The following is a 24,778-nucleotide window of genomic DNA, read 5'->3' as shown; positions in this document are numbered from 1 at the left end:
GTAACGTAGAGCCTTGGAACAAGTGCCTGGAAGGTTCGTTGCTCTTCCTTCCTGCTGGTCGACCCCCAGCCCTTCCCTTCCCTGCCCTGTCCACTGCCGCGAGTTGTTGGACCTGCAGTGTGGGCAGCGGAGGTGGCGGGTCTGCTTCCAACAAGCCTTCGGAGCACATTGAACAAGTGTCTTCTGTGGGCCTGGGTTGTGCCCGGAGTTGGGGACACACAGCTGCGTGAGAAGCACGCCTGCGCCTTTGGGGAGCCTGGAGTCCAGCGGGAGAGGCCTCACATGGCCAGCACGCTGCGTGTCGCACCAGGGGCATCCAAAGGAGCCATGATCCCTTTGTGGTTGGCAGGGGGCAGCCGGGGTGGTGGGCCGTGCAGGTAGGACTGGGGTAGCCCCCAGCTAAGGCGGGAAGGCCCGGCCTCTGTCATCCTCCGCAGCTGGTCCAGCAGCCGACTCAGCGTCTCCCAACAAGGCCACTCTGGCATTTTTTGGCTTGGGAAGGTTTCCCATAAAAGCCCAGCTCAGAGGGCTACTACGCTGGGCTTCCTCCAGGTGGGAGTGAGGCCTGAGACAGGCCCATGGGCTGCTATGATCCCAGTGCAGGGCATCGCCGATGGGAGGGGGGCCGTCAGCGAAGGGTGTCCGGAGACAGCAGGACCCCGTGTGGCAGGTGACTCCTCCCTGGGATGGGGCTGCCCATGAGGAGCGCGAAGAGAACGCCGGACCCAAATTCCGTCAGCCCTTTCATTCACAACATTGACGGATTCCTTCCGGGCTCCCAGCTGCCGGTGAGAGCTCGAGCTGCCGGAGTCGGGTGCTCTCTGCTAGGCAGACCGGGACCTCGGGAGTCTCTCCCCCGATCAGGAAAGCCCAGCCCTACCGACGGGGGTCATCAGATCCCCCTGACACATTGAGAGAACCTGAGACCTGCGTGGACAGTTGTGAAAAGGCCTTGGGAGGAGCAAGAGAGGAGTATTTGAGCGAGACGCGCTCCTCATTCTTGCTTTCCAGGGTCTCCTGGCAGAATTTTGCAGGGTAGATTTGGGAGGAGAACTTGACTGACTTTCATTCTCTCTGCCCCCGAAGAATGGTTTTTACTTCTGTAGAGGAGTTGGGAAGGAAAGAAGCCAATGTGCCCGAGGCCGGTGTGGCCCACAAACCCTTGTGATTATCTCCCGCCCTTTCCAGAAGAAGGGTGCGGATCTGTGCCCAGATCTGTGCACTCAGATTCTGTTTGCAGGATAAAGCGACGTCCTTAACCCTGAGCGCACATCAGAATCACCTGGAGCGCAGGTTCCAAGGGCAGGTGGCTGGGCCCCGCTCTTGGACTTCCTGATTCCTGATTCAGGAGGATGAAGGAGAGAAATGTGTATTCTTTTTTTTTTTTTTTTAAGATTTTATTTATTTATTTGACAGACAGAGATCACAAGTAGGCAGAGAGGCAGGCAGAGAGAGAGAGAGAGGGAGAAGGAAGCAGGCTCCCTGCAGAGCAGAGAGCCCGACGTGGGGCTCGATCCCAGGACCCTGAGATCATGGCCTGAGCCGAAGGCAGAGGCTTTAACCCACTGAGCCACCCAGGCGCCCCAGAATTCTAACCAAATCGAGGGCCATGCTGTTGCCCCGGGCCAAGGGAACACACTTTGAAAACGAGTGCTGTAGGGATTCACCAAGAGCATCATCCCATGGTCAGAACATAGTTAAATAAATAGGTTAGTCCCCTAAGAGTTTCTGTAATGGGAGCATTTGAACCAAAATACTTAGTAACGGTGCAGACACTCAGGTATAAGTCTTATACCAACACTCTCTCTTTCTTTCTTTCTCCCCCTCTCTCTCTCTTTCTTTTCAGAGAGAGGGAAGAGAGAAAGAGGCAGGAAGGGGATGGGGGGGCAGAAGGGGAAAATCTTGAGCAGACTCTGCGCCCAGTGAGGAGCCTGACGTAGGGCTCAATCTCACAGCCCCGAGATCATGGCCTGAGCCGAAATGAAGAGTTGTACGCTCAACCGACTGAGCCACCCAGGCACTCCCCGCCCCCCGCAAGCCGCTGTCTGTACTTAGCAGTGGATAATTATCTTAGCCAGTGGTGGTCCATGATTGCTGTTGTTGGTGCTCTGTGTTTGTCCAAACGTGTTAAATCTGGAGTTTTTGTGCTGTTGGTGGGGCATGGAAACAGACCAGCGGGCACCACCATCTCCCCTTGAGAACAATGACCAAGACCTTTCCTGGCTCTGGGTCTCAGGCGCATCACATTTGGCCTCGGTGAGATTTCCTCACCCGACACTTAGGGATAACAGAAGCACCTACGTTGTGGGGCGCTTGTGAGGTCGAACTGAGTTCCTCCTTATGAGGAGCTTATGATAGCGGCTACTGGTAAGTACTGTGGACACGTTTAATAAACTCATTTACGTGTGTTCTGCACGCGAGGCCTGAGTGATAAGACGAGAAAGAGTGAGAGCCCGCGAGGGCATCACAAAGGAACAGGCTGTAGCCTTCTGGAAGGCCCCACATTAACCTCCTCGATTGCTTCTCTGCAGGTTAAACTGGTTAGCATCGACGCAGCAGAAATAGCAGACGGCAACCCCTCTCTGGTTCTTGGGCTGATATGGAACATAATCCTCTTTTTCCAGGTAAAGTGACTTCTGTGACACACAGTATCATCTCCTTGAGCCTGGTTAGGGCCAGCAAAATGGGGTGGAGGGGGGGGGCACGTCGAGGAGACTGTGAGATCGTGTTCCTGACGGATTGTGACTTCTCTGCGTCTTGAGAAAGAACCAGGGGCCATCTGATTGCTGACCATCTGGGTCCCTGTGATTTTAATAGGGATATGAACTCCGTCCTCCAGAAGGGTAGAGCCGTCCCCTTGGGACTTAGGGAGTTACAGATTTATTTCAGAAAATCGTTTTGTTGTAAAGCGGGGAAATAGACATTTACTGAATGAATGAATGAATGAATGAATGAGTGAAGTAAATGTCACTCCAACCAAAAACTGGGCTTGGAGTTACTTTACTAAAATGACCGACGCGCAGAAGAGAGAATCAAGGAGTCGGTGGGGAAGACGGCTGTGGGAAGACGCAGGTGTGACGGGTGAGCCCCTGCTCTCCATCCTTGGTGACGTCAGCCTGTTTTTGGAAACACGGATTTTATAGGGAAGGACAGAATTGGTGGCTGGAGTCTGAGGGTGGCATTTAAAACAAGCTCAAGTTCTTGTCCCCGAGCAGGAGGGAGTAAGCTGACATTTTGTCTTCTAAAATCCCCTCTTCTGAAATAGAAAGTCCTGGCTCATTGAATTGTCCTGCCAAGAGTAACAGTGACCTGCCCAGTGGTGATGTGTTGGGGCTTTTTTCTCAGTGCTTGCATTGCTAAGAGGAATGTGCACAAACAAGGTTTACGGACAACAGACCCAGTTCCGTGTGAGCCTTGAACTTAATAAAACAGTGTTATATACAGGCTTCAATTACTAATGTCTCTTATTAAACTCTCCGGTCAATGCTGGAAACATCCTGAAAATGTGTCCAAGGTCAAGGCCTTAAATCTACCCCCAATCATTCATTCATTCATTCATTCAGTAAATGTCTAGTGAGTTCTTCCTACGTGCCAGGCTCTTCACACACAAAGTCCTGCCCTCCTGACACTCTGGGACCACAGACAAGGCAGTCCCATAGTACAGAACTCTGTGGTGCAGGTTCTGATCAAAGTATGAGCAGAGTGTTAGAATGCAGAGCACGAGCAAGCAGAGTAGGGAAGGGAGTGAGGTAAACTTCCTAGAGGAAGTGACGCCAGAGCTGGGTTTTAAAGGATGAGTAGGAGTGCGTTAGACCGGTTCTCAGACTTCGCTGTGTGTACAGATTATACAGATTGCCTGGGGGGGGGGGTTGAAATGCAGATTCTGATTCTGTAGTTCTGGGGCAGGGCCTGGGGTTCTGTATTTCTTGCAAGAGCCACATGATAGGAGCCAGGAATCTGGTGATGGAGGAAAGGAACATCCAGGCAGCAGGACCAGGAGGAACACAGGCATGGGGCTTGAAACAGCCTCCTGCGTCCTGCGGCCCGTAAGCCATGAGAGGAAAGGTATAGGCAGAAGCAGGTCAGGAAGACCTCGCAGGCGTGCATGGCCAAAGCCCCAGAAGAGAGAGACTCCAGGAAGAAACGCGCTTTCCTGGGAAACGTCTACACGCACCACCAGCCCCACAGAGCAGTCTGGCCGTAACGGGTACTTTAGGAAGCGGCTTTTCCCTATGCAGAGAACTGGTTGTGCGTGAGCTGGGCCCTCCAGCCAGACTCCTCCTGGCCGGGGGGTGGGCAGAGAAGGGTTTGCCCTGGGACTGTCTCCGGAGCCTGACATGCCATTTTCCTTCCAGATTAAGGAGCTCACGGGCAATCTCAGCAGAAACTCTCCATCTTCCAGCCTGTCGCCTGGCTCGGGGGGCACAGACTCCGACTCTTCCTTCCCACCCACGCCCACCGCAGAGAGGAGCCTAGCGGTAGCAGTGAAGGATCAGAGGAAGGCCATCAGGACCCTGCTGGCATGGGTGCAGAGGAAGACAAGGAAGTAAGCCCTCACGCCCTGTCTCCCGCCCAGCACATGCTGTCATCAGGCCAAGGGCAGTGAGGGGGGGCTTCTTTGGGGAGTGGGGCAGAGGAAGGGGGCTTCAGCATGTGTTAATGTACACACCTGTTGCCTCCTAGAGGCTCTAAGTAGGGAGCGCTGTGCATCTGCAGTTTCTGCACACGCAGAGCTGCATTTGCAGAGTGCTTGGTTTGCAGAAAAAATGACAGGAAGATTGGAATACAAATCAAAGGGGCTTTGCCCCGTTTAATGCCAAAGTGAGAAAGACTCTTGGATCCTCATGATGGGTGCGTATCCACTGCTAAGCTTCAGGGGCTCTTTCAGAGTCTGTACCAACTTAAACACTAGGAACAGTAAAGGCTGTATCATGCTCTCTTAGGTGTGACCTTGCCAAAACCGAGACAGGTGACCCAGAGCAAAGGTCCTAGGGCGGCTGGGTGACCCCGTGCCAGCAGGTTGGGGCTCTCTGCAATTTTGCATCAGGCTTTTACTGGCAGCCAGCTGACGGCTCTTGGGGCCCCTGGGCAGTGAACCCTGGATGGGGATAGCTGGAAAGTTAGGTCACCTGTGATAAGAGCCACGCCCCTGCGGGGACACACAGAGACCTGGTGCCCTCCTGGTACATCACAGCGACGCCTGCAAGACGGTAACTTACCCACCTTCCGGGACCGTGAGGATTAAGTGACGCAAGCTCATGAAAGCGCCTTGCACGGTCCTATAGCACTTAACAAGCATCGTCGGGCCCCTTCTCCCCACTCAATGGGAATAAAAGAGAAAAGAAAAAAGAAGAGAAGAGAGTTGGGTCTTCGGGTTTGGGCTGAGGGGTCGGGCATGATAGAGTCGGTGAACACTAACAACCCTCAGAGGTGGTTTACAATAAATCAGCCGAAGGAGAGCTCAGTGCCAGGAGGTGGGGTGACAGTCAAGCTTTCATGTCCACGGGATGGTGGACCGGGTCTGTGTCTGTATCATGGCAGTGGCCGCCATCTATACCTTATACCACCCCCACGGGGGAGCCTCTGGAGAAATCCAGGTGAGGTCAATGGCTCAGTAGTTTCCCACCAATGTCAGGGTCTCGCTTCTGGCGGTTGACTCGAGACAGAAGGCATGCAAGGGAAGCCAGACAGGCAGTATGGGAGCTCTCTGTACCCACTTTTCCAGCTTCTTAGCAATCTCAAGCGATTTCTAAATGAAACTCTCTTTTCAGAGAGGTCAGTGACCACAGTTGGGAGATGGATGGTGTCTTGGGATGGGAAATTAGTGCCTGGCAGGACTCTCTCTCTCTGTCCCTCATGTGTAGATGGTTGATGTTTTTGATAGGAATAATGACAATGGCTGCCACTTACTTGGTGCTTGTTTGTGCCACGTGGGCAAAACCTAACGCTTCCCCCAACAGCCGCCAAGGGGTCAACATGAGACGATCCCCATTTTACAACTGAGGAGCTGGAGGATTAGAGGATCCAGGATTCTCCGCAGCGGGGCTGCACCCCTGGCAATGCACAGGGGGCAGCCAGGCTGTGACCTTGGGTGTTAACTGCATGCCCTGACTGGCTATTGCGACCCTCACTGCAGCTTGCACAGTGTGCAGAGTCGCTCCTTTACGTGTCTGGGAATCTGAGAGCACAAGCTCCTATATTTGGCCTCTCAGTGCAAATTATACCTTTCTCTTCTATTATTCTAGATTATTCTAACATTATTCTGTTTCCCTGGAAATGGAGATCTGGGTGGTTTGGCACCGCTCTCCCGGGTCTCAGGGCCTCGCGAATCGGCATCTCAGGGGGCTCCGAGGCCTGTGAGGCTGCCACGTGTGGGCTCCTCGCCGGGGAGGGGCGTGCCTGTCCTGACCCACAGCGTGGCCGGCGTGGCCGCTTTGCTGCAGGTATGGCGTGGCGGTGCAGGACTTTGCCGGCAGCTGGAGAAGCGGGATGGCCTTCCTGGCAGTGATCAAGGCCATCGACCCCAGCCTGGTGGACATGAAGCAGGCCCTGGAAGACTCCATGCGGGAGAACCTGGAGAAGGCTTTCAGCATCGCACATGAGGCCCTCCACATCCCCAGGCTCCTGGAGCCAGAAGGTAGCGCTCATTCTCTCTCTCTCTCTTTTTTTGCTTGTTAACAATTTTTGTGACATAAGATGTAGACAAATTTGGAAAATACAGAAAAATCTAATGAAGACATGTTTATATTTCCCATATCCCCGCCCCTTAGTATTTTTCCGCACATCTCATTACTTTTTTATATATATAATTGAGATCATTTGGTGCATGTATACAGGTGACCCTTGAACAACATGGGGGGGGTGGGTGTAGGGGTGCTGACTGGCCCATCATACTTGGAAATCCACGGGTCACTTCTGACCCCCCAGAAACGTGACTGCCAGTAGCCTACTACTGACTAGAAGCCTTGCTGAGAGCATGACCAGTTAATTAACATGTTATATAAATTTTGCGCCCTGTTCTTACGGTAAAGTAAGCCAGAGAAAGAAACTGTTACTAAGGAAAACATAAGGAAGAGAAAATACATTTATAGGACTGTACTGTGTTTTTGGGGGGGAAAAAAAAATCTGCGTGTGAGCGGCCCCGCCCAGCTCAAACCCGAGTCGTTCCAGGGTCAGCTGTGATTTTATATTTTACTTTTTGTAATTAAGTTTTTTATTTTAATGCAGCATAGTTACCATACGGTGTTGTATTCGTTTCAGGTGTACAGTCTAGTGATTCAGCAGTTCTCTATATTGCTCAGTGCTCCTCGTGATAACCGTGCTCTCCGTCCCCACTGCCTGTCTTTTGCTTTTTTTACTGAGCGTTGTCATTATGACAGCTGCGCCGTGCCTGTTGCTGTCATGTCTCTGTTATCCGTTTCTATACAGTGGCCTAGCTCATGGGCATACCAAAAGTCTCCGTAGGTCTCCTACCCCCGGGGGACACTGAGGTTGTTTGGGAAATAGTCACTTTTATACATAGCCTGCAGTGACCATCTTACTGAACGGACCTCAGCGGGCGGGCGTCCCACAGGATGTCCTCCGGGACCAGACGCCGCCTGGGGAATGCCGGACTTGGAAAGTGAGCACCCTTCTAAGGTGTTTGGCTGTCTGTCAGGTTGCTTTCCTCGTGGCTGGGGCTGATTTGGGACTCCCTCCAGCAGAGAGGAAGGGTCCTGACTCAGCGGGCTCCCGGATGGGCCGGCAGTGAACAGGCTGCTCCTGGGGTGGGGGGAGCAGGAGGAGGTGGGAATTCAGCAGGAAATAACGGGACAGCCTTGGGAACGAGGAATTCTGGATTCTTCGGCATCCCAGCTCTGCTGTCCATCAGCCAGATGTGAGACTATAGTCAAGTGATTCATCCCCTCTGGGTCTCAATTTCCTCAAATACAAAACAAAGAGAAGAAAAAACCTCAAAGTTCTTGGGGGCTCTTCACCATGAAGCATTCCTTGATCGTGTTTAAACACCACACGATTGCCGTCCTTCTAACTCCTGTGTCTCTCTTGACAGACATCATGGTTGACACGCCAGACGAGCAGTCTATCGTGACTTACGTGGCACAGTTTCTGGAACATTTCCCGGAGCTGGAGGCCGTATGTTTGTTTCCCTTACCTTTAATATAGAAAGCGTACATTCGCATCTGCTGGCATCACACAAAGCTGGGGTTCAGGCCGCGTTGCTCTGTGCAACAAGCAGGGATAGTCAAAATTGGATCTCAAGTCCCTTGAGCGTTGCCTTGGCACATTTTAATTTCAGAATCATAGGTAAGGTTTATGTTTAAAAGCAGGATGGCAAATTGGCTAGCCATACCTCTTACAGACGTCTTCCCTATACCAGACTTCACTGAGATTGTCAACGGTGCTCTCTTGTCACGTGGATTGGTGACCTGATCCTCTAGGCGTTCGATGGAACATTTTAGCAGTTTATCAGATTTTATCAGAGTGTGCAAAAAAAGACAATGACCAACTGTTCAGAAGCACACCCTCTTATTTTCAGAATCCCAGATTATACTTGGAACAAAATCAGACCTTTCAGAAGTTATCACAGCTCTACTGAACTTGCACCCACCCCAGCCTAACCTTGAGATGATAATAGTGATGGCAACAATGTAACAGTAAATCTCTGTTGAATTCACTGGTAATTTACCAGACACGCTTAAGGGGACTCAGCAGTAAGCTGGATGGATGAGGCCCCTGACCTGGTACAGCTTTGTTCTACTAGATAAACCAGTTAACAAGTGAGCAAACACATTCTAGTGGTTCAGGTGGTGGTTAAGTACTAGACAGAAGCAGAATAAACATGAGAAGCCGATGCTGACGGGGAGCAGAGCCGCACTTGGAGCTGGAGGCTGGTCAGATCGGTGCCCTGCGCGTCTCCAGGCTGGCTGCCCCTCCCGCCCGACATGGCTCTGTGTGTTTCAGATGAGGATACAGATGGTCAGAGAAGCTCAAAGACCACCCCAGGATCACGGCTACTGAGAGACCCCAGGTCTCTGTGACTCCTCAGTTGGGGCTCTTAGATTCCCTGACAACATGTGGCTGAAACTGAGGCCCCATTTCGTGCACCTCCAAAGAGCCAGATAGGGTCCTCCTGTGCTGTGGCTCGGCTCTCATTCCATTCCCTTTCTGTGTGTCTGTGTTTCCCCCTGTCCCTGCACCACAGATCACTCCCCAAGATGCCAAAAAGGAATTCCTTGGGCTGGAATGGCAGTTCTGCCACTTAAAGCTCTGCAACCTTGAGCTGCTTACTTAACGTCTCTGATACATGTCATCAGTGAAATGAAAATAGTACCCACATGGCAGAGTTGCATGAAGAATAAATTGATGGTATAAAGTACCCAGTCTTCTGCCTGCCAGACAGTTGATGCTCAGCAAAGGGTGGTGATTGTGACTGTTTTATAATTCTGTTTTCTCTGCCCATGACTAAATTCTGAGATGCTAGGCACCAGAGCCTTTAAGCACCTGAGCTCTTAAGCTGTAGGCAGAGTCTGAAATCAACTGAATCTTACGGTAACCGTGTGAGTCGAGGTCATAGCCAAGATTCAGCAAATCTGACACTTGGACCTCCCCAGCGCTGGGGTCGGAGACTGGGGCTAGAAGGAAAGAGATTGAATGAGATAAGATACCTGGAGAGAGTGGTCCTTGTTCACAGAACACAGCACATTACTGCAGAACTGATCATATACATCCTCAAGGGAATACAGGTGGGAAGTCCCAGCCAATCTAGACACTCACTCAATGGTCCCTTAACCATTCAGCTGAATGTAATTCATCTTCCTAAACCTTGGGTAAGCCCAGCTCAGCCATGTGCCAGACACCGTGTCTAGCTTTGTGGCCCAACATATGGTTTCTTTGAGTAAATGGATCACATGCACTTGGAAAGAAGGTGTCTTAGGCAGTGAAAAATTGGACATTTTTTGAATACCGATTGGATAGAGTTGCTTACTCTGTTCTTCTAGTATTGTGTACACTTACTGATTTTTTTCCCCCGTCAACTAGTGTGAGGGGAAAATGTTAAAAATCTCCAACTTTTAATGGTTGTGGATAGGTTTCTCTTAGTTCCGTTAGTTTTCGCTTTCTGATGTTGAAGCTGTGCTATAAACGCACACACATTTAGGATTGTTGTTTGTTTCCAATGCCTTGATCATTGGCTTTTTGTGCTGTTTTGGTCTTTGTCTCAAAGCAATTTGTTTGATAGGAATCTAACCATACTGGCTTTCTTATGATTAGTGTTTACATGATCTACCTTTTTTCTTTTATCCATCTTTTCTTTCCAGTGTATGTGTGCTTATAGTTAAAGCAGGTCCTTGTGGAAACAGTTAGGTTGTCTTTTTTATCTGTTCTCACAAGAGTTAGTGAGTCATTTTATTAGTGTGTTTCTCAACTATTGACATAGATTTAATCTACCATTATTGTTTTTCATTGGTCCTGTCTGTTCTGTGCTCCTTGGTCCTTCCTAACTTTTTTATTATTATTATTTGATTTTTTGTTGTTGTTGTTTCCATTTTATCTCCTCTGTTGGCTTTTTGACCACGTCTCCTTGTTTTATCTTTGCAGTAGCTTCTCTAGGGATTATAATACACATCTTGAATCTACTTTAGTCTGCCTTGAATTGTTATATTGCTTTGAGTAAAATGCATATTGTATACATTTTTAAGTATGTAACAATGTAATTCCATTCACTTCTCTGTTCCTTTGGGCTATTACTGTCATTTACTTTACTTCTATATGTGTTTTAACCCCTGGTGCTTTGTTATTGTTGCTGCTTTAAATAGGAGACTTTTTAAGAAAAGTTTTGGTTTTTTTTTTTAAAGGTTTTATTTATTTATTTGACAGACAAAGATCACAAGTAGGCAGAGAAGCAGGCAGAGAGAGAGGAGGAACCAGGCTCCCTGCTGAGCAGAGGCCTGATGCAGGGCTCCATCCCAGGAACCTGGGATCATGACCTGAGCCGAAGGCAGAGGCTTTAACCCACTAAGCCACCCAGGCACCCTAAGAAAAGTTTTTAAATAGTCTTTTATGTTGACCATATATTCACCATGGGGTGCTTTGTAGTCGCTCCTTCAGATCCAGGCTTTCGTCTATGGTCCTTTCCCTTCAGCCTGGAGAACTATCTCTGTATTTCTTGTCGTCCTGCTTACTTTTGGAGCCTTTTAATTTGCTAGTTCTAACCCTGGGTCATATTGGAGTCTACTTCTAATGATTGTCATTTCTCTTGACTGTGGATCTCATTTTCCTGCTTCTCTGTGTCTTAAAATGTTATATTTTATGCTAGACCTGGTATAAGAAAGAACAGTAGAGACTGAGATAGCCAACATTTTTACCCCAGAGACATGTAGCCTTTTCCCAAACAAGGACCCAGTTGAGTAGCTGATAGTTTTGACCTTTTCAAGAGTCACTAACGGCTCCATTGCAGTTTCACTTAATGTCAGCCATCTGGTTTCCAATGATTTTAGGATGAGGTCAGTTGACTCTCTCCACCAGTATGCCAGGAGCCAGTACCACTAAGATGGCTCTCTGCTGTCCACCCCTGCTCTCAGCTGCTTCTTAGCAAAAGTCCCCGTGTGGAAGAAATAGTCTATGAAGACAATTGGTTTTGCATTTGGGGCCCCTCCACATTTAATCTCTCACACTGGCCCCTGCAATCAATTAAGATTCAGCTAATCTTTCCTTAGCCTGAGTAGGCTCACTCTCTTAGCCATGCTCAGACTAGGTAATGGCCCACCCATGTAAAGTAGCTGAGACTCACTTAGGAAGGGCTGGTCCTTTTCTAGAGTTCAGTTCTTTGAGATCTCTTTGCACCCATAGCTTTTAAAAATACATTATTTGGGGGCACCTGGGTGGCTCGGGGTTAAAGCCTCTGTCTTCAGCTCAGGTCATGATCCCAGGGTCCTGGGATCGAGCTCTGCATCGGGCTTTCTGCTCACAGGGAGCTGAGCTGCTTCCTCCTCTCTCCCTGCCTGCCTCTCTGCCTACTTGTGATCTCTGTCAAATAAATAAATAAAATCTTTTTAAAATTTTTTAAAAATATGTTATTTTGACCTTCTCTGGTGTTTTCACATTTCAGCAAGAGCAACTATTAGCATCTCTCCATGAGAACGCTTTGCATTAGTTCTGAAGTGGCTTTTTCCATGTTGGTCTTTGTTTTGTGAAAATGGAATATACATTGTACTTGAGCGCTTCTGATTTTTATGTTGCCCTGTTTCTTCGCAGGAAGATTTCATGGATTCAGATAAAGAAGCCCCTATCGAATCCACCTTTGTCCGCATCAAAGAAACTCCCTCTGAACAGGAGAGCACAGTGCTCCTTCTGACTGAAAACGGGGAGCGAGCCTACACTGTTAACCATGAAGCCAGCCAACCACCACCCTCCAAAGTCTTTGTCTGTGACAAGCCCGAGAGCGAGAAAGAATGCTTCCTCAGTGGTGTGTCCAGCCATGCACTGTCAGACAGCTCCCCCGAGTTCACGCCCCAGATCATCGACCAGGCCCTCCAAGGGGTCCCAGGTAAGGCCAGCAGCACCAATGACCCACCTCCAGAATCTTCCATTTTATCATCCAGAAAGGACAGCCGGAGGTCCAACTCTTTACCCATCAAGAAAACTGTGCACTTCGAGGCTGACACCTACAAGGATGCTTCCTGCAGTAAGGACCCTTTCTACAGTCAAGACCTTCGCTTTGAAGGGAGCCCAAGAGGGACAAAGGATTCATTGCCAAAGCAGGATGGGTACATCCTGGCAGTTGAGACTGCTGAGGAAAAGCCAAAACAGGAGGTTCCAAAAGGTTCGGAAGCAGCCTCTGATGAGTCCCCAGGTGACATCTCTTTGGTGGACGGTAAGATCAATCATTTGCAGACTGCCCAGAGTTCTCCCTCCTGGAACGGGGAGCCAGAGGGTGCGGCCAGCCCCAGGGAGGAGAGTTGTCCGCTTTCACCCTTTGGGGACAACACTGTTATGGCTGATTCCTTGGAGATCAAGGTCAAGCTGCTGACCGTAGAAGCTATGAGTAACGAAGACTATTATGAAGATGTTCCTTTAAAAGCCTCTACGTTTAACAACGACCTCATAGATTTTGCCTCAACCAGCCAGGCTTTCAAGGAGGTTCCTTGGCCTCATGAGAAAAAACCAGCAGAGGATGAGGTTTTGGAGAATCAGTCTGAGAAACTGGGGAAGAGGAGAAGTAAGTCTGCGCACCAGAGGAAAGGTTCGGATGAGTCCCCGGAGAGGCCCAGTAAGCTTGAACCTCACAAGGACCCCAGGCAAGAAGACCAAAGCCATTCTCTGGCCCCAGGAGAGGCGCCTGCTGATAAGAAGCCGGAGGTGTACGAGAAGCCCAAGCGGAAGTCCACACGCCGCCATCTGGACGAGGACGAAGGGGAGGTTGTGGGGCTGCAGGGGCCGGAAGGGGAGGCGCCCTCTGAGCCGCCGAGCAGCAGCGTCAGCCTGGAGACCCTGCACAGTCGCAGCGAGGTGGGCCTGGACTTCAAGCCCTCCCCGCCGCTGTCCAAGGTCTCCGTCATCCCCCACGAGCTATTCTACTACCCGCACTATGAGGTGCCCCTGGCTGCGGTTCTGGAGGCTTATGCAGAGGGCGCGGAGGACTTGAAAAACGAAGACCTGGATCTTGAGGAGCCGGATGGCTATCTGTGTGATGTGGCGGCCAGGGACGAGGCCGAGGAGGCCGAGGAGGTCGAGGAGACCGAGGAGGCCGAGGAGGCCGAGGAGGTCGAGGAGGCCGAGGAGACTGAGGAGGCCGAGGAGGCCGAGGAGGCCGAGGAGGCCGAGGTGTCTCAGAGCAGCTGCAGCTTCTCAGGGCTGGGCGAGGATGTCCCCGAGGCCAGTTTCCCCGCAGTGCCATGTCCCACTGGGGGTGTGGAAAACACCAGACTGACCTCAGAACCTGCCGACCTGTCCCCACCAGATGACCACCAGCAAGGGGAGGCCGAAGACAGTTCCCATGTGGAGAACCAGCAGGTACTTGATCGTGGGTTCGGGAACCCTGGGCCCTACATGAGGACTCTGCCCTTCTCCCTCCACAAAATAGAGAAGGAGAAGATTCCCTCGTGGGCAGCCCAGGCCAGAATTTAAGGAGGCGCTCGCTCAGGCTCGGGCAAGGACGGGGCTGGCACCCTTCAGCACTCCTGAGATTTGTACGTCGGGTGCCTCCCTGGCCTCCCCATAGCCCTGGCCCTCCACCCAAGGGGGCCGAGGGGATGGAATGAGGTCATGTTTGAGGGCCAAGGGTAGTGGTAGCCGTGATCACGGTCAGTGCTACTCATAGCTACGTCTAGTGCACGCTCAGTGAACCTGAGCCCCGCCTCCTGCAGCAGTCTGAGGAAACCCAGTGCGCTCACACTTGACTCTGGCCTTGAGTTTTGAAAATTGCCTGTTGGTACATTATCTGCTTACAAGCGGACACGCACTTCAGAGTTCTAGCAGCGGGGCATACACTCAGCCACCACTTGGTATCCCCATTTGCCTGGCCCAGCAGCTTGAGGGGCTACTGGCATGGGTTATGAAAGGGTACAGGGGGCCCTGAGCTGCTATTCCTCTCAGTCCTCCCCCTTCCCTCCCCTCCAGCCAAGCCAGCCTTCCCCCAGGCTCCCAGGCACTCCACACTCCGCTCTGCCTCCCTCAGCTTCGCTTGGCAAACACTGATGGCCCCTTCAAAGCCCAGTGTCAGTGACACCTCCTCCTAGGAGCCTTCCTAGGTTCTCCCCAGGCAGAACAGTTGCTTTCTCCTCTATAGCCAGCAACGCATGACAGCTCTCGAGTCTTCTGCTAGCCTGGTGTGGTAAGTTGTGATTTTCTGTCCCAGCAGAAGAGTGAGCATTTGAATCATCAGACTCTGGAGAGCATCCTGGGAGGGCTTGAGGTGCAGGAAACAAAGGTGGCTGGATTGCATGATGGCTTGGGGGGGTGTAAGGCGACACACATAGGGTCAAGTCAAAGGCCAAGATAAAGATGACACTCTGGCTTGCAGCAGGGGAGAGTCAAGGCTGAGGGAGGGGCTGAAAGGCACTCAGGGGAATGAGAAATCCTTGCACGAGGGCTTCCAGAGAAAGGGACACTCCCAGAAGCCCCACAAAAGACCCGTAGGATTTAGATGGGCCAGAAGGGGTGGCTTGGTCTTCTGGGTTCGCCAATCCCAGAGAACGCACTGGGTGGAGCAGAATTCTCTGACAGGGACTACCTAGAAGCCAGCATGGCAGGACCGATGCTGTGTGTGTTTGGAGAGAGAAGGGAGTGGGGGAGTCCCGCAGGTGCCCGGACCCACCTGCCACCTGCCCCTTCTGCCGCCAGGGTGAGGAACCCGGGCCCAGCTTCCCCCCCCCCCCCCCGCCACCTGCCGTCTGCTGACTTGCTGAAGACCAGATCTTGGGGTCCCCAGGCTGGGGACCATGACAACAACTACAGCAATTCTCGGGACTGTTAAGGGACAGAAGATCTTTTAGGACAGAAGAAAGGGGACTGAGTGGGTGACAGGAAGAAAGACTAATTTTCATCTCGGCCCGTCTCTACTATTTAAAATGGCTTCTTAGCAGCTCCCTTCCTCCCCCGGGGCGGACTGAATGTCCCTGCGGCCATGCAGACCTGTCCTTCTGCTTTACAAAGACAGAAGTTCTTTGCCAGGAGCAGGTGGTGCAGGTGCATGTGCCCAGCACGTGGATAGGTGATCTGGGGTGTAGCTGGACGAGTCCTGGGCTGGGAATGGAATTGGGAGACGTAGATTTGACTCTACCGTACACTGATCTCAGCACGACCCTTGGGGAGAGCTTCTGTTCCTGGATCCAATGGGCCACCATTTCCGTTTCTGGGCTCTGACCTGCCTCCCATGGCACTCGCCCCTCCCATGAGAGGGGCACACCTGGTCCTTGGTGTGCCTTTGGTGGCACACATGGGGTCGAAGTAGTCCCAGGGAGGGGGTGCTGGCTTGGGGCCCAGGAGGACAGGTGAGGCCTGGGAGTCTCGCCTCCTGTCAGACAAGATGACACAGGAACATTTCTCGGATACCTGGGCCTCTTTTAAAAAAAAAAAAAAAGTAAAGAAAAGTCTTCCAAGAAGACTAGAACATGGAAAGTTTCTTCCAGTCTTAAAAAAAATGTCCTCTTCTCATTTCACCTTTCAGAAAAGGTAGTGTTGGCCCCCGGTCCCAGAGAAGGAACTGGCATTTCCAAATTACTGGGAGTGGTTTTTTTTTAGTTCCTGCAAGGACCTTTGTTCTCCTGGACTAGCCCGGCTAATCCCCCACTTCCCATACCTGTTGAGCAGGTTCTTCCAGCCCCTGAAGGGACTCTTTTTTTTTTTTTTTTTTTAATTTTGTTATGTCCATCATGGTACAATATGTCATTAGTTTTTGATGCAGTATTCCAAGATTCACGGTTTACATGTAACACCCAGGGAGAGCGGGCTTCAGCAACCCCCAGGCTTCTTGGCTTCCTTTTTTTATTTTTTTTTTTTAAGATTTTATTTATTAATTGAACAGAGAGAGAGCATACACAAGCAGGGGGAGGGGCAGGCAGAGGGAGAGGGAAAAGCAGGCTCCCCACTGAGCAGTGAGCCCCAGGCAAGGCTCAATCCCAGGACCCCTGCAATCATGACCTGAGCCAAAAGCAGACCGTTAACCGACTGAGACACCCAGGCGCCGCTGCTTCTCGGCTTCTTAACTTCCCTTTGGAGCGTTGCTGATGGGCTCCGGATTTGCCCACTGCGGACAGCTGTCAAAGAATCTTCCTCATCAAAGAAATGCTAGATATGTTGCCCTGTGAGCCACCAAAGGCACAGTGCAGCTGTCATCCCACGAGCTATGGGTTTGTGTCTGTAGGCAACTCTCCCAGCTCAGGGGCCCCCTTTGCATCTGGTGGCCCACGTGGCCTCCCCGATCCGCTCCTCTGTTTAAGCAGATGATGGTTGCGTATAGGGCCCCACATGGCCCACTGTACGGGGCAGCCTTCATGGGAAACACTGTGGTGTAGTGAGAAAAGACTGATATTGATTATACCCATTAGACAAGGAGACTGAGGCAAGAGAAAGTCGATTGGGTAAAGCTAACTCACTCAGCCGGGATGTGAAAGCAGGTCTGAGTGGCTCTGAAACCCATGCTGTTTTTACAATCTCTGGCCTTTGCCCTCTGCCCAGGGAGCCCGAGTGCGGGTGGGCTTGTCTTCCACGACAGGCCATGCTGGAAGGACTCCCCAGGAGGGGCAGAACTGGAGGGGATGCCCTAGCTTCCTGGACTTGGGGTGGAGTGGAGCGCTGCTGGCGGGGGCGGGGGGTGGCTCACACCCTGGGCCTCCCAGCATGAAACGCTGACTTGAAACAGTTGGTTGTCTTGTCCTTAAGTCCCAGGAATTCGGAAACCAGGGAAACTTAGCGAACTCTTTAGAAGAAAACGTAATGGGAGAAACGATCAGCAGTAAAAAAAAGGAGAAAAGGAAGCATGTGGACCACGTAGAAAGTTCCATATTTATAGCACCCGGCAGCGTCCGATCCTCAGAGGACCTAGAAGAAGACCCTGGCGACCACAAAGTCCTCTCCAGGTATCTTGTTACTCTCTTCTTCCCTAGGGACCGAGCTCAAGAGTTGCTCCCTGTACTCGTTCCGCTCTTGGTTTCTGATTCGAGGACTCAGAGGGGTGCGACCGGGAAACAAGGGAAAGACAGGTTCATACAAAATTCATCTGGCCAATGGGTCATTTGCCAGAATCAGAAAGAGATTCACCCTCATCCTCTCCACCGGGCTGCCCCACGCTGCCCAGAGAGCTAGAAGGACCTGGGCCTGCCTTCTCCCCACTCCGAGGACCTTTGGGGGGCAGCTGGCAGTGGGCAGCAAGATGGCAGAGACCGAGTAAGTGTGGGGCGTGGAACATCACCAACTCAGAGGCTCTGGGGCCTCCCGATAGCCCAGCCCCCGATAGCCACTGTTTGACCTGCCCTGATGCGTTCAGTGTTTCCCATCCGATCCCTCATTGATTCTCACAGCAGCACCCAAGGCGGGTAGGAGGGACTGTGTGTCACCACGGTGGGCACAGAGGCTCTGGGGGTGCCACCCAGCCTGGGGGACGGCAGAGCTAGAGTCTCGGATGCAGACTTGTCAGACTCCGTGACCCACATTCTCTCTTTGAGCCTTCCTGGCCTGTGGTCGGTGAGCCACACTGGCTGCAAAAGGGAAATCATTGAGATCAGCATTTAGGGAGAGAGTGGGGAGAAGCCAGGGCAGGGGGACCCGGAGGAAGGGCTGGCAGGGGTCCTGCTTTCCATCTCCCTTCCGCTCTACTCCTGCACCAGCTCTACAGAGGATAAAAGGCGGCTAGACGGGAGCCCAGGTGAGGGGCAAAATACTGCCGCCCACTTTGCACGTGACTCCAGAATCCCTCTCCCTATAGCGACATGGTCATGACCATCCAGCAGACATCCATGACTTAGTAGGCAGGTGCCCGGGCTGCCATCTCGTTCCCCCCAGCTCAGGGAGGGGCCACTAGTCATCTAGTTCGGGAGAACTAAACAGGGCAGCTGGTAGTGCTCCTTGACCAGTCACTCTGGGAAGAGGTCAGCCTCAGTGGTGACGTGGGCACGGCCCCAGCCCCCGGGGGCTCGGGCAAGCGGGAGGGAAAGTGTGCAATGTTCTTTGAGCTCAGCACGGAGGGATAGCGGGGTCTGGATTTGGGGGCGAGGAGAGAAGGCATCCCGAGTGGAGGAGACAGCCCGAGCCGGTAGCAGTCACACAGGACATGTTAGCGAGGGGGTCAGGAGGAGCAGGGGGAGCCTTGTGCAGATTGAGCATGTTGGACACCAGCTGCATCTAGCCATGCCCACAAAACCCGTCCCAGGCAAGAGGAGACACAGCGGGTCGGTGTTGGAAGGGGATGTCATCTTGGTGTGTGTACGGGAAGGAGGCCCAGTTGGCTTTTCCCGGCAAAGATCTGACGGATCTACTTGGAGCGGCGGGCATCACCCCTCCTATCCCACCCCGGGGCAAAGCTATCGGTATTGCCTTGCATTCTAGCTGCGGTCAGCTCTTAGCAGCCGTTCAGCAGATGGACAGAGGTGCGCTCTTTGGAGGCAATGAGTGAGGAGCCCTGGAGCCCCTCCCGTGCACCACGTCATCTCCCCTGCCCCCTGCAATGCAGAGGGGGCCACCGCCCCCTTTGACAACTGAGAAAATGAGTTCAAAAAAGTCAGTGCCTGGCCTAAAGCTATCCTGCAGGGGACTGAGCCCCGGGCACTTTCCCTGCCAGACACAGCCTGTTTTCCTGACTGTACCTTGACTTGGTCCCCCCTGGCACTTCCCATTGGTCTAGGCAGAAAGGCCCATTGTCCCAGAGCCTGTGGGACCTCTGGAGGACCTGTCTGTCCAGGCTCATCCGTGTCTGCTCTGGGTCACCTCTGCCTTCCTCCCCAGCCTGCCAAGCCCTTTGGCCTTCATTGAAATCATTGAATGCCCCCCAAGCTCCTTTGCCTTTGAGGACCCCTTCTGTCCCCTGCACGTTCCCTGACTTCCTTCCCTGGGTTTCGGGCTCCACTCCCACTTCCTCCAGGTAGCCTTCTTGGATTGCTCTGGGCTCTTTTTAATCCCCCTTCATCTGTTCTCACAATCCTACTCTCTTTCTTCACAGCATCTCTCAAAATAGTCCTTTCTCCTGTCGTCTGTGTAAGGCTCTGTTTATCATCTGCTGTTCCCTGAGACGGGGAAGCAGCTTCCCGGAGGCAGGGAGGGCGCACAGCCGTCCTGGCACTTAGCGCCACGCCTGGCTCACAGCTGGCCTCTAATAAGAACTCTTCTTCGGGTGGATGACGAATGAGTCAGGTTGCTCTCTCAGGCTGTGGTGGGTGGGCTCAGCACCAAGCCCAGTGCCTGGCACACAGTAGGCTCTTGATAATGTCTGGTGAAAGAATGAGGTTCAGGAGGGAAGCCTGACGGTCCTAGAAGACAAAAACCACCTGCAGGAAAACAGGCGGAAAAAGAGAGGGCAGGAGAAGGACAGGGGCCCTTCCTGAAGCAGATGTGCTTTTCTTACTAGAAAATACTATGAGCAGGTCGGGCTTCCCTTCGTCTCTGGGCACTCCCGTGAAGTGGGACAGTGCTGGGTCCCTGACACCTGAGGCTGTCATTTTGTGATCCATTTTCGTGATACATTTTGTCTCGTTCCTGTGCTGTGATACCTGCTGGGGAAACTAGCACAGGCTTTGCATTGAGGACGCGGACTGAAGTTTCCCAGGGCCACACCCAGAGCCTGGCACATAGTAGGTACTCAATACCTATTAGCTGGAAACATGCCAAGGCAGGGGAAGAGGTTGGTGAAGCTTTGGGATGGCAGCGGGCAGGATTACCAAGGCTGCCAGGTATGAATTCCCAGGAAATAAACTCTTGGGTCAGATGCCTTTTTCTTGGAGCCCCAGATGCCACGTGGGAGGTTTGCCTTAAGGAAACTGAGGTGGCTCTCTCTGACACCCAACCCCTAGTTCTGTCGAGCGGCAAGACGGGGCCCTTGGGACCTGGAGTATACTGTTCTTACCACCAGCACTGCAGCTCCACGAAGTAGCTGGGGAAGGAATGATGACCCATTTTACAGATGAGGAAAACTGATCAGAGACCTACAATATGTGACTAAGATGGCCAATTAATCAGGAGCCCAGGCTGCTTGGCTGGGTATCTTTTGCCTCAGCCCCGTGTGAACCAGCTCTAGTAGATGATCAGACATACAACAGCCTCAAAGATACAGTCAGGAAATGAGCATCCTCGGGCATGAAAGGAAAAGAGGTGGCATACCCCAGAGCTGGACAGTCAGACAGCAGCGCTCTGCCCAGAAAGGAGCACTAGAGAGGGAGTCTGGATGGCCAGTCTCAGCCTGGATCTGATATTAGCAGAGGACCTCCAGCAATTCCCAGATTTGGGGCTGTTGGGAGAAGGACCTCCCTTCCTTCCCTGAAACCCTGGGACTTTGAAAAATATGTGGTCTGCTTTCTATTTAAAATTCTTTGTCACTGTTATTTTTGCTTTTTTTTTTTTTTTTTTTTTTTCCTGTAGATGAGGCCACAGTGTGTCTCTAATACCCATCCCATTATTTGTAAGCACACCCCAACCCAACATATTGGATAAGATTTCCGTTGCTGGGTCCGAAATCCTAGCTTGCCTTAAATCCGCAGGTGGAGGACTCGGGATGGGGGTGACCAGACAGCTGAGCCGCGAAGAGCCCTTGGTGGCAACCAATTCAAAACATGTGTTTGTTTTTCAGGACTAGTCACAGTGACTCCAGCATTTACATTCGACGACATACTAACAGGTCTTTGGAATCGGTTAGTATGTGAATTTCTTCTTCTGCACGAGCCCTGCTAATCAGTTCATTTCCATCCTTCCTCCTCAGCCCAGAGCTTTGAAATCACTGATGTGCAACAGATAGACTTTTGGATAGAAGAGAAGCAAGTTCAAACCTTGTGGTTAAGCGTAGTCCAGTGGGATGTCCAGTGTGGGCAGTAGGGGGTGTGACTAAATAAAGTGATAAAAAATGATGGTAAAGCCCGAAGGCCTCTTTGTGCACCCAAGACCCCCAACCCTACCCTGGTGCCCACGCCTAGAAAGCCCACCCTCGGAGATATCCGTGCAACACTTTAAGGCAGCAACTCTTAGCATGGGCTGTGTTGGGACCCAGAGCACCGTGGTCCGCACCCCAACTCGGGTGGCGGGTGGTGGTGCCTGTCTGATTCACTAGGCGGGGGTTGGGGGAGAAGTTAGAATGCTGTAGAATTTCAGTTAGCAACTTGATTTGGGAACTGAATGTTTGCAATGTTGAGAACAGTGCTGCATGCTCGGCTTTGTATATTTAAAATCATTTTATTTTCTGTTTCAGAGATTTCATCTTTACTAATTGGGTTGCGGGGGTTTTGTTTATAAATTTCACTGTAGGATCATGTTAGCTATGTTCAGTTGAGGAACGCAGCAGATCTGGATGACAGAAGAAACCGAACGTTAACCAGGTTGGTGTCTTTCCTCGCAAGTTTTGTGGGGTCTATAGATATATATTTTTTTTTCTTTTTCCATGATGCAGTCTACCTTGTGGGGTGGCTCTTCTCCACCTCTCGTTGGTAGATGGCCATAGTCATCACCTGAGCTCGTGCGAGGAGATATCTGGTGCAGAGCAAATGAATGGAAACTGGATATAAGCAGGAGGGAGAGTGGAAATTGATGGACACCGGGGGGGGGGGGGCAGGGTTCAGATAAGGCTTCCGTTTGAAGCCAGATCAGGGTCATGAGCCCATAGCTGCATTTATGCGGTGCAGCAGGGGAGGGGTAGAGTGGGGCAGGAGAGATGTGATGCTGGGTGTGGTCTCCACCCAGTCGCCCCTGACCCCGTGTTCATTCTGTGTCGCCACTGCAGGTACAATACTCAGAAGCTCACTGAGCTGATTTTACAGTTTTATGGCATCAGAGCAGACATGAAGAGGGAGTACAAACATGCCAGGATGTCTATGAAAGTATTTCTTGCTGTTCGAGAACTAGATGACCTAGTCAGATCTTGCTGAATCTCAGCCCATGTAGAACACAGGAGCCCAGAGAAATCCCCCAAACTCGGGCAATCCAGAGATTCCCCTATCCGTGTTAAAGTTACCGAATCATTTAATTGTCTCGATTTTTTTTTTTTTTAATATTTGCCACGGATTTTGGTTGGCTTGGAAGGACTTAGATTATTGGAGTGGAAAAGCCTCTCTGAATATCGCCCAACACCCATGAGTGTGACCCTTAGAAGCCTGTCTCTCTGGCCAGAGGCAAGACCTGTTTCCCTCCTCTGCCGTAAAATGGAAATATTAATTCATGTTGTCCGCCGGGCATGACAGACTCCTTAGGAAAGTAGTGCTTTTCTCTTTCAGGAGATAGAGACTTTGACAATTTAAACTAGAAGATGAAGAAATGCAGTCATGCTTTCCCAATGTTTTGGAGCATTTATTACCTTTGTAATAAATAGAGTTTAAATCTTTTTTTAAGTTTTAAGAAAGAAAAATTCTGTCCGTTGTCATATGTGAATGAGTCCCTAGACCAAAAGGCCATGGTTTAACCCCTTGTTGGCCTCGACTCTGCATCAGGACACGGATCAGGGAAGAGGTGGTTTTCCCTCCTCATAATCGCCACTGCCCGCCCCAGATGACCCTAAGAAGCTCACACTTGAGTTTTCCATAAATGCAGGTCTAAGCAGAAGCCCCCAACCCCCTTCCGGTCAGATGATGCCCCCAGCCCTTTCCTTGGCCGGAACTGGGAGCTGTGGTTGGTCACCACCTCACCCTCGTAGGTTTTATCCACCGAGCCAAAGTGAAACATCACATTGGGACACCCTCTGTAACACAAAAGAAGAAAGACTAGTCAGACCAAAGTCAAGTCTAGTCATTATCTTCAAGGTTCTGTTCCAAAGCCAAAATCCAAAGCCGGGCGGTGGGGGGCGGGGCGTGCCTGTGTCTCCAATGGCTGTTTTTAAATGATCTGTAATCAGGGCACTCTATTCCTTTAGATGACTTATGACGTCCCCTCTGTTAGTGACAGATGGCAGAGTGCCGTCAGTGTCCAGCTCTGCGTTAAGGACACCGTGGCATAAAGGAAGGTGTCCTGGATGAGGGGGGTGGGGGGGTTTAGTCACTATGTGGCCTTGAGCAAGCCAGCCACGGCCCCCCGTGAGTCTCGGTATGCCCATCTGCAGAATGGGGCTGATGGCCCAGCCCTCCTAGGGTTGTGCGGATGAACTGAGCCTGCGCAAAAACGCAGCGCTCTCCCGGGACCCCGGCCCTCTTCTTGGGTCGGCACCTGCCCCGAGGGGCCTCTTGACCGGCTGGCTGGGAAGCCCTGGGCTCTCCCGTTGGGCAGTGAGGTTACAGGCGGGGGAGGCAGGGCGGGGGAGTCCTCCAACCCGGGACCCGTGTGTAACTGCCTTGCCTGTGTCTTCCGTCCTGCAGGAGGGCCAACAACTCTGGCGAAGCCACATTGCTAGAGAGCCAGAGGCCCCAGAGCGACTCTCTGACACAGTTTGTCCAGCAGCCGGATATGATGTATTTTATTCTCTTCCTCTGGCTCCTGGTTTACTGCCTGCTGCTGTTCCCACAGCTGGACGTCAACAGACTCTGATGCGCGTGTCTGCATAATAAAAATCCACAGGCCCCTGAGCAGGGGGCGGGAGCTTTTCCTCCTTCACTGTTATTCGGGGCTGGAGGGGGGCACCTGTGCAGACAGTAGAGGGCTGCAGGGAAACAGCCCCCCTTCTCCCTGCTTCTCCCCGGTTTCCTTTCTGTCCTGTTAAGTGCTGAGCGTGCTTTTCTCCCTGGCTGTGTCCTCGACATGCAGGTGTGTGTCAGACTAGAGCGTCAGGTGGCGTTGGATCCTGCGTGCCTGCGTCGTCAGGTAGGAAGCGTCCTTGCTCCTATCTAGCCATGAGCTGGGTCGTAGCCCATCCCCCATCCAGGTGTTTAGGGTCCGGATGGACTCGAGTGACCTGACTCTACAGAGGACATCCTCCTGACGGGAACAGCTGGGGGGATGCCCCACGGGGGACCTCCATGGGGAAGAAAACTGCCCCGTATTCCTCCCAGAGGGGGGTTTGAGTGAAGGTGCTGGGTGTCCGTGCACCTGTTGTGGCCTGGCTGTTGGTTATATCGGAGCAGCACAAAGCTGCTGTCTTCCGGAACAGCAAACCCAAGGAGGAAAGTGGGGGTTGTGTAGGGAGCTAGGGTGCACTCTGTCCCCCTAATATTTTTGGAGGGAGCAG

At 51.9% G+C, this 24,778-nt stretch overlaps 1 protein-coding gene across 6 annotated transcripts in view; it reads left to right on the top strand.

Annotated features, from left to right (window-relative positions):
- The window catches only part of CLMN (calmin), a 105,993-nt gene extending 81,796 nt beyond the window's left edge, over positions 1–24,197 (top strand). For 2 of the 6 annotated variants that reach the window (XM_059183024.1, XM_059183023.1), the window contains 11 exons: positions 2,532–2,624; positions 4,356–4,546; positions 6,444–6,637; positions 8,051–8,133; positions 12,253–13,761; positions 13,816–14,010; positions 14,858–14,926; positions 17,380–17,576; positions 21,272–21,332; positions 21,940–22,010; positions 23,973–24,197. In XM_059183024.1, the coding sequence (XP_059039007.1) occupies positions 2,532–2,624; positions 4,356–4,546; positions 6,444–6,637; positions 8,051–8,133; positions 12,253–13,761; positions 13,816–14,010; positions 14,858–14,926; positions 17,380–17,576; positions 21,272–21,332; positions 21,940–22,010; positions 23,973–24,141 (2,832 nt within the window). In that variant the 3' untranslated portion in view covers positions 24,142–24,197. Of the gene's footprint in view, positions 1–2,531; positions 2,625–4,355; positions 4,547–6,443; positions 6,638–8,050; positions 8,134–12,252; positions 13,762–13,815; positions 14,011–14,857; positions 14,927–17,379; positions 17,577–21,271; positions 21,333–21,883; positions 22,011–22,411; positions 23,461–23,972 lie in introns of those variants that run through there. The other 4 variants (XM_059183029.1, XM_059183027.1, XM_059183026.1 and 1 more) reach the window with 3 other exon arrangements.
- Positions 24,198–24,778: the final 581 nt, after the last annotated feature.

This window comes from Mustela lutreola, chromosome 7 (assembly GCF_030435805.1).
Source record: "Mustela lutreola isolate mMusLut2 chromosome 7, mMusLut2.pri, whole genome shotgun sequence".
Classification (NCBI taxonomy): domain Eukaryota; kingdom Metazoa; phylum Chordata; class Mammalia; order Carnivora; family Mustelidae; genus Mustela; species Mustela lutreola.
This window is presented reverse-complemented; position numbering and strand designations above follow the sequence as displayed.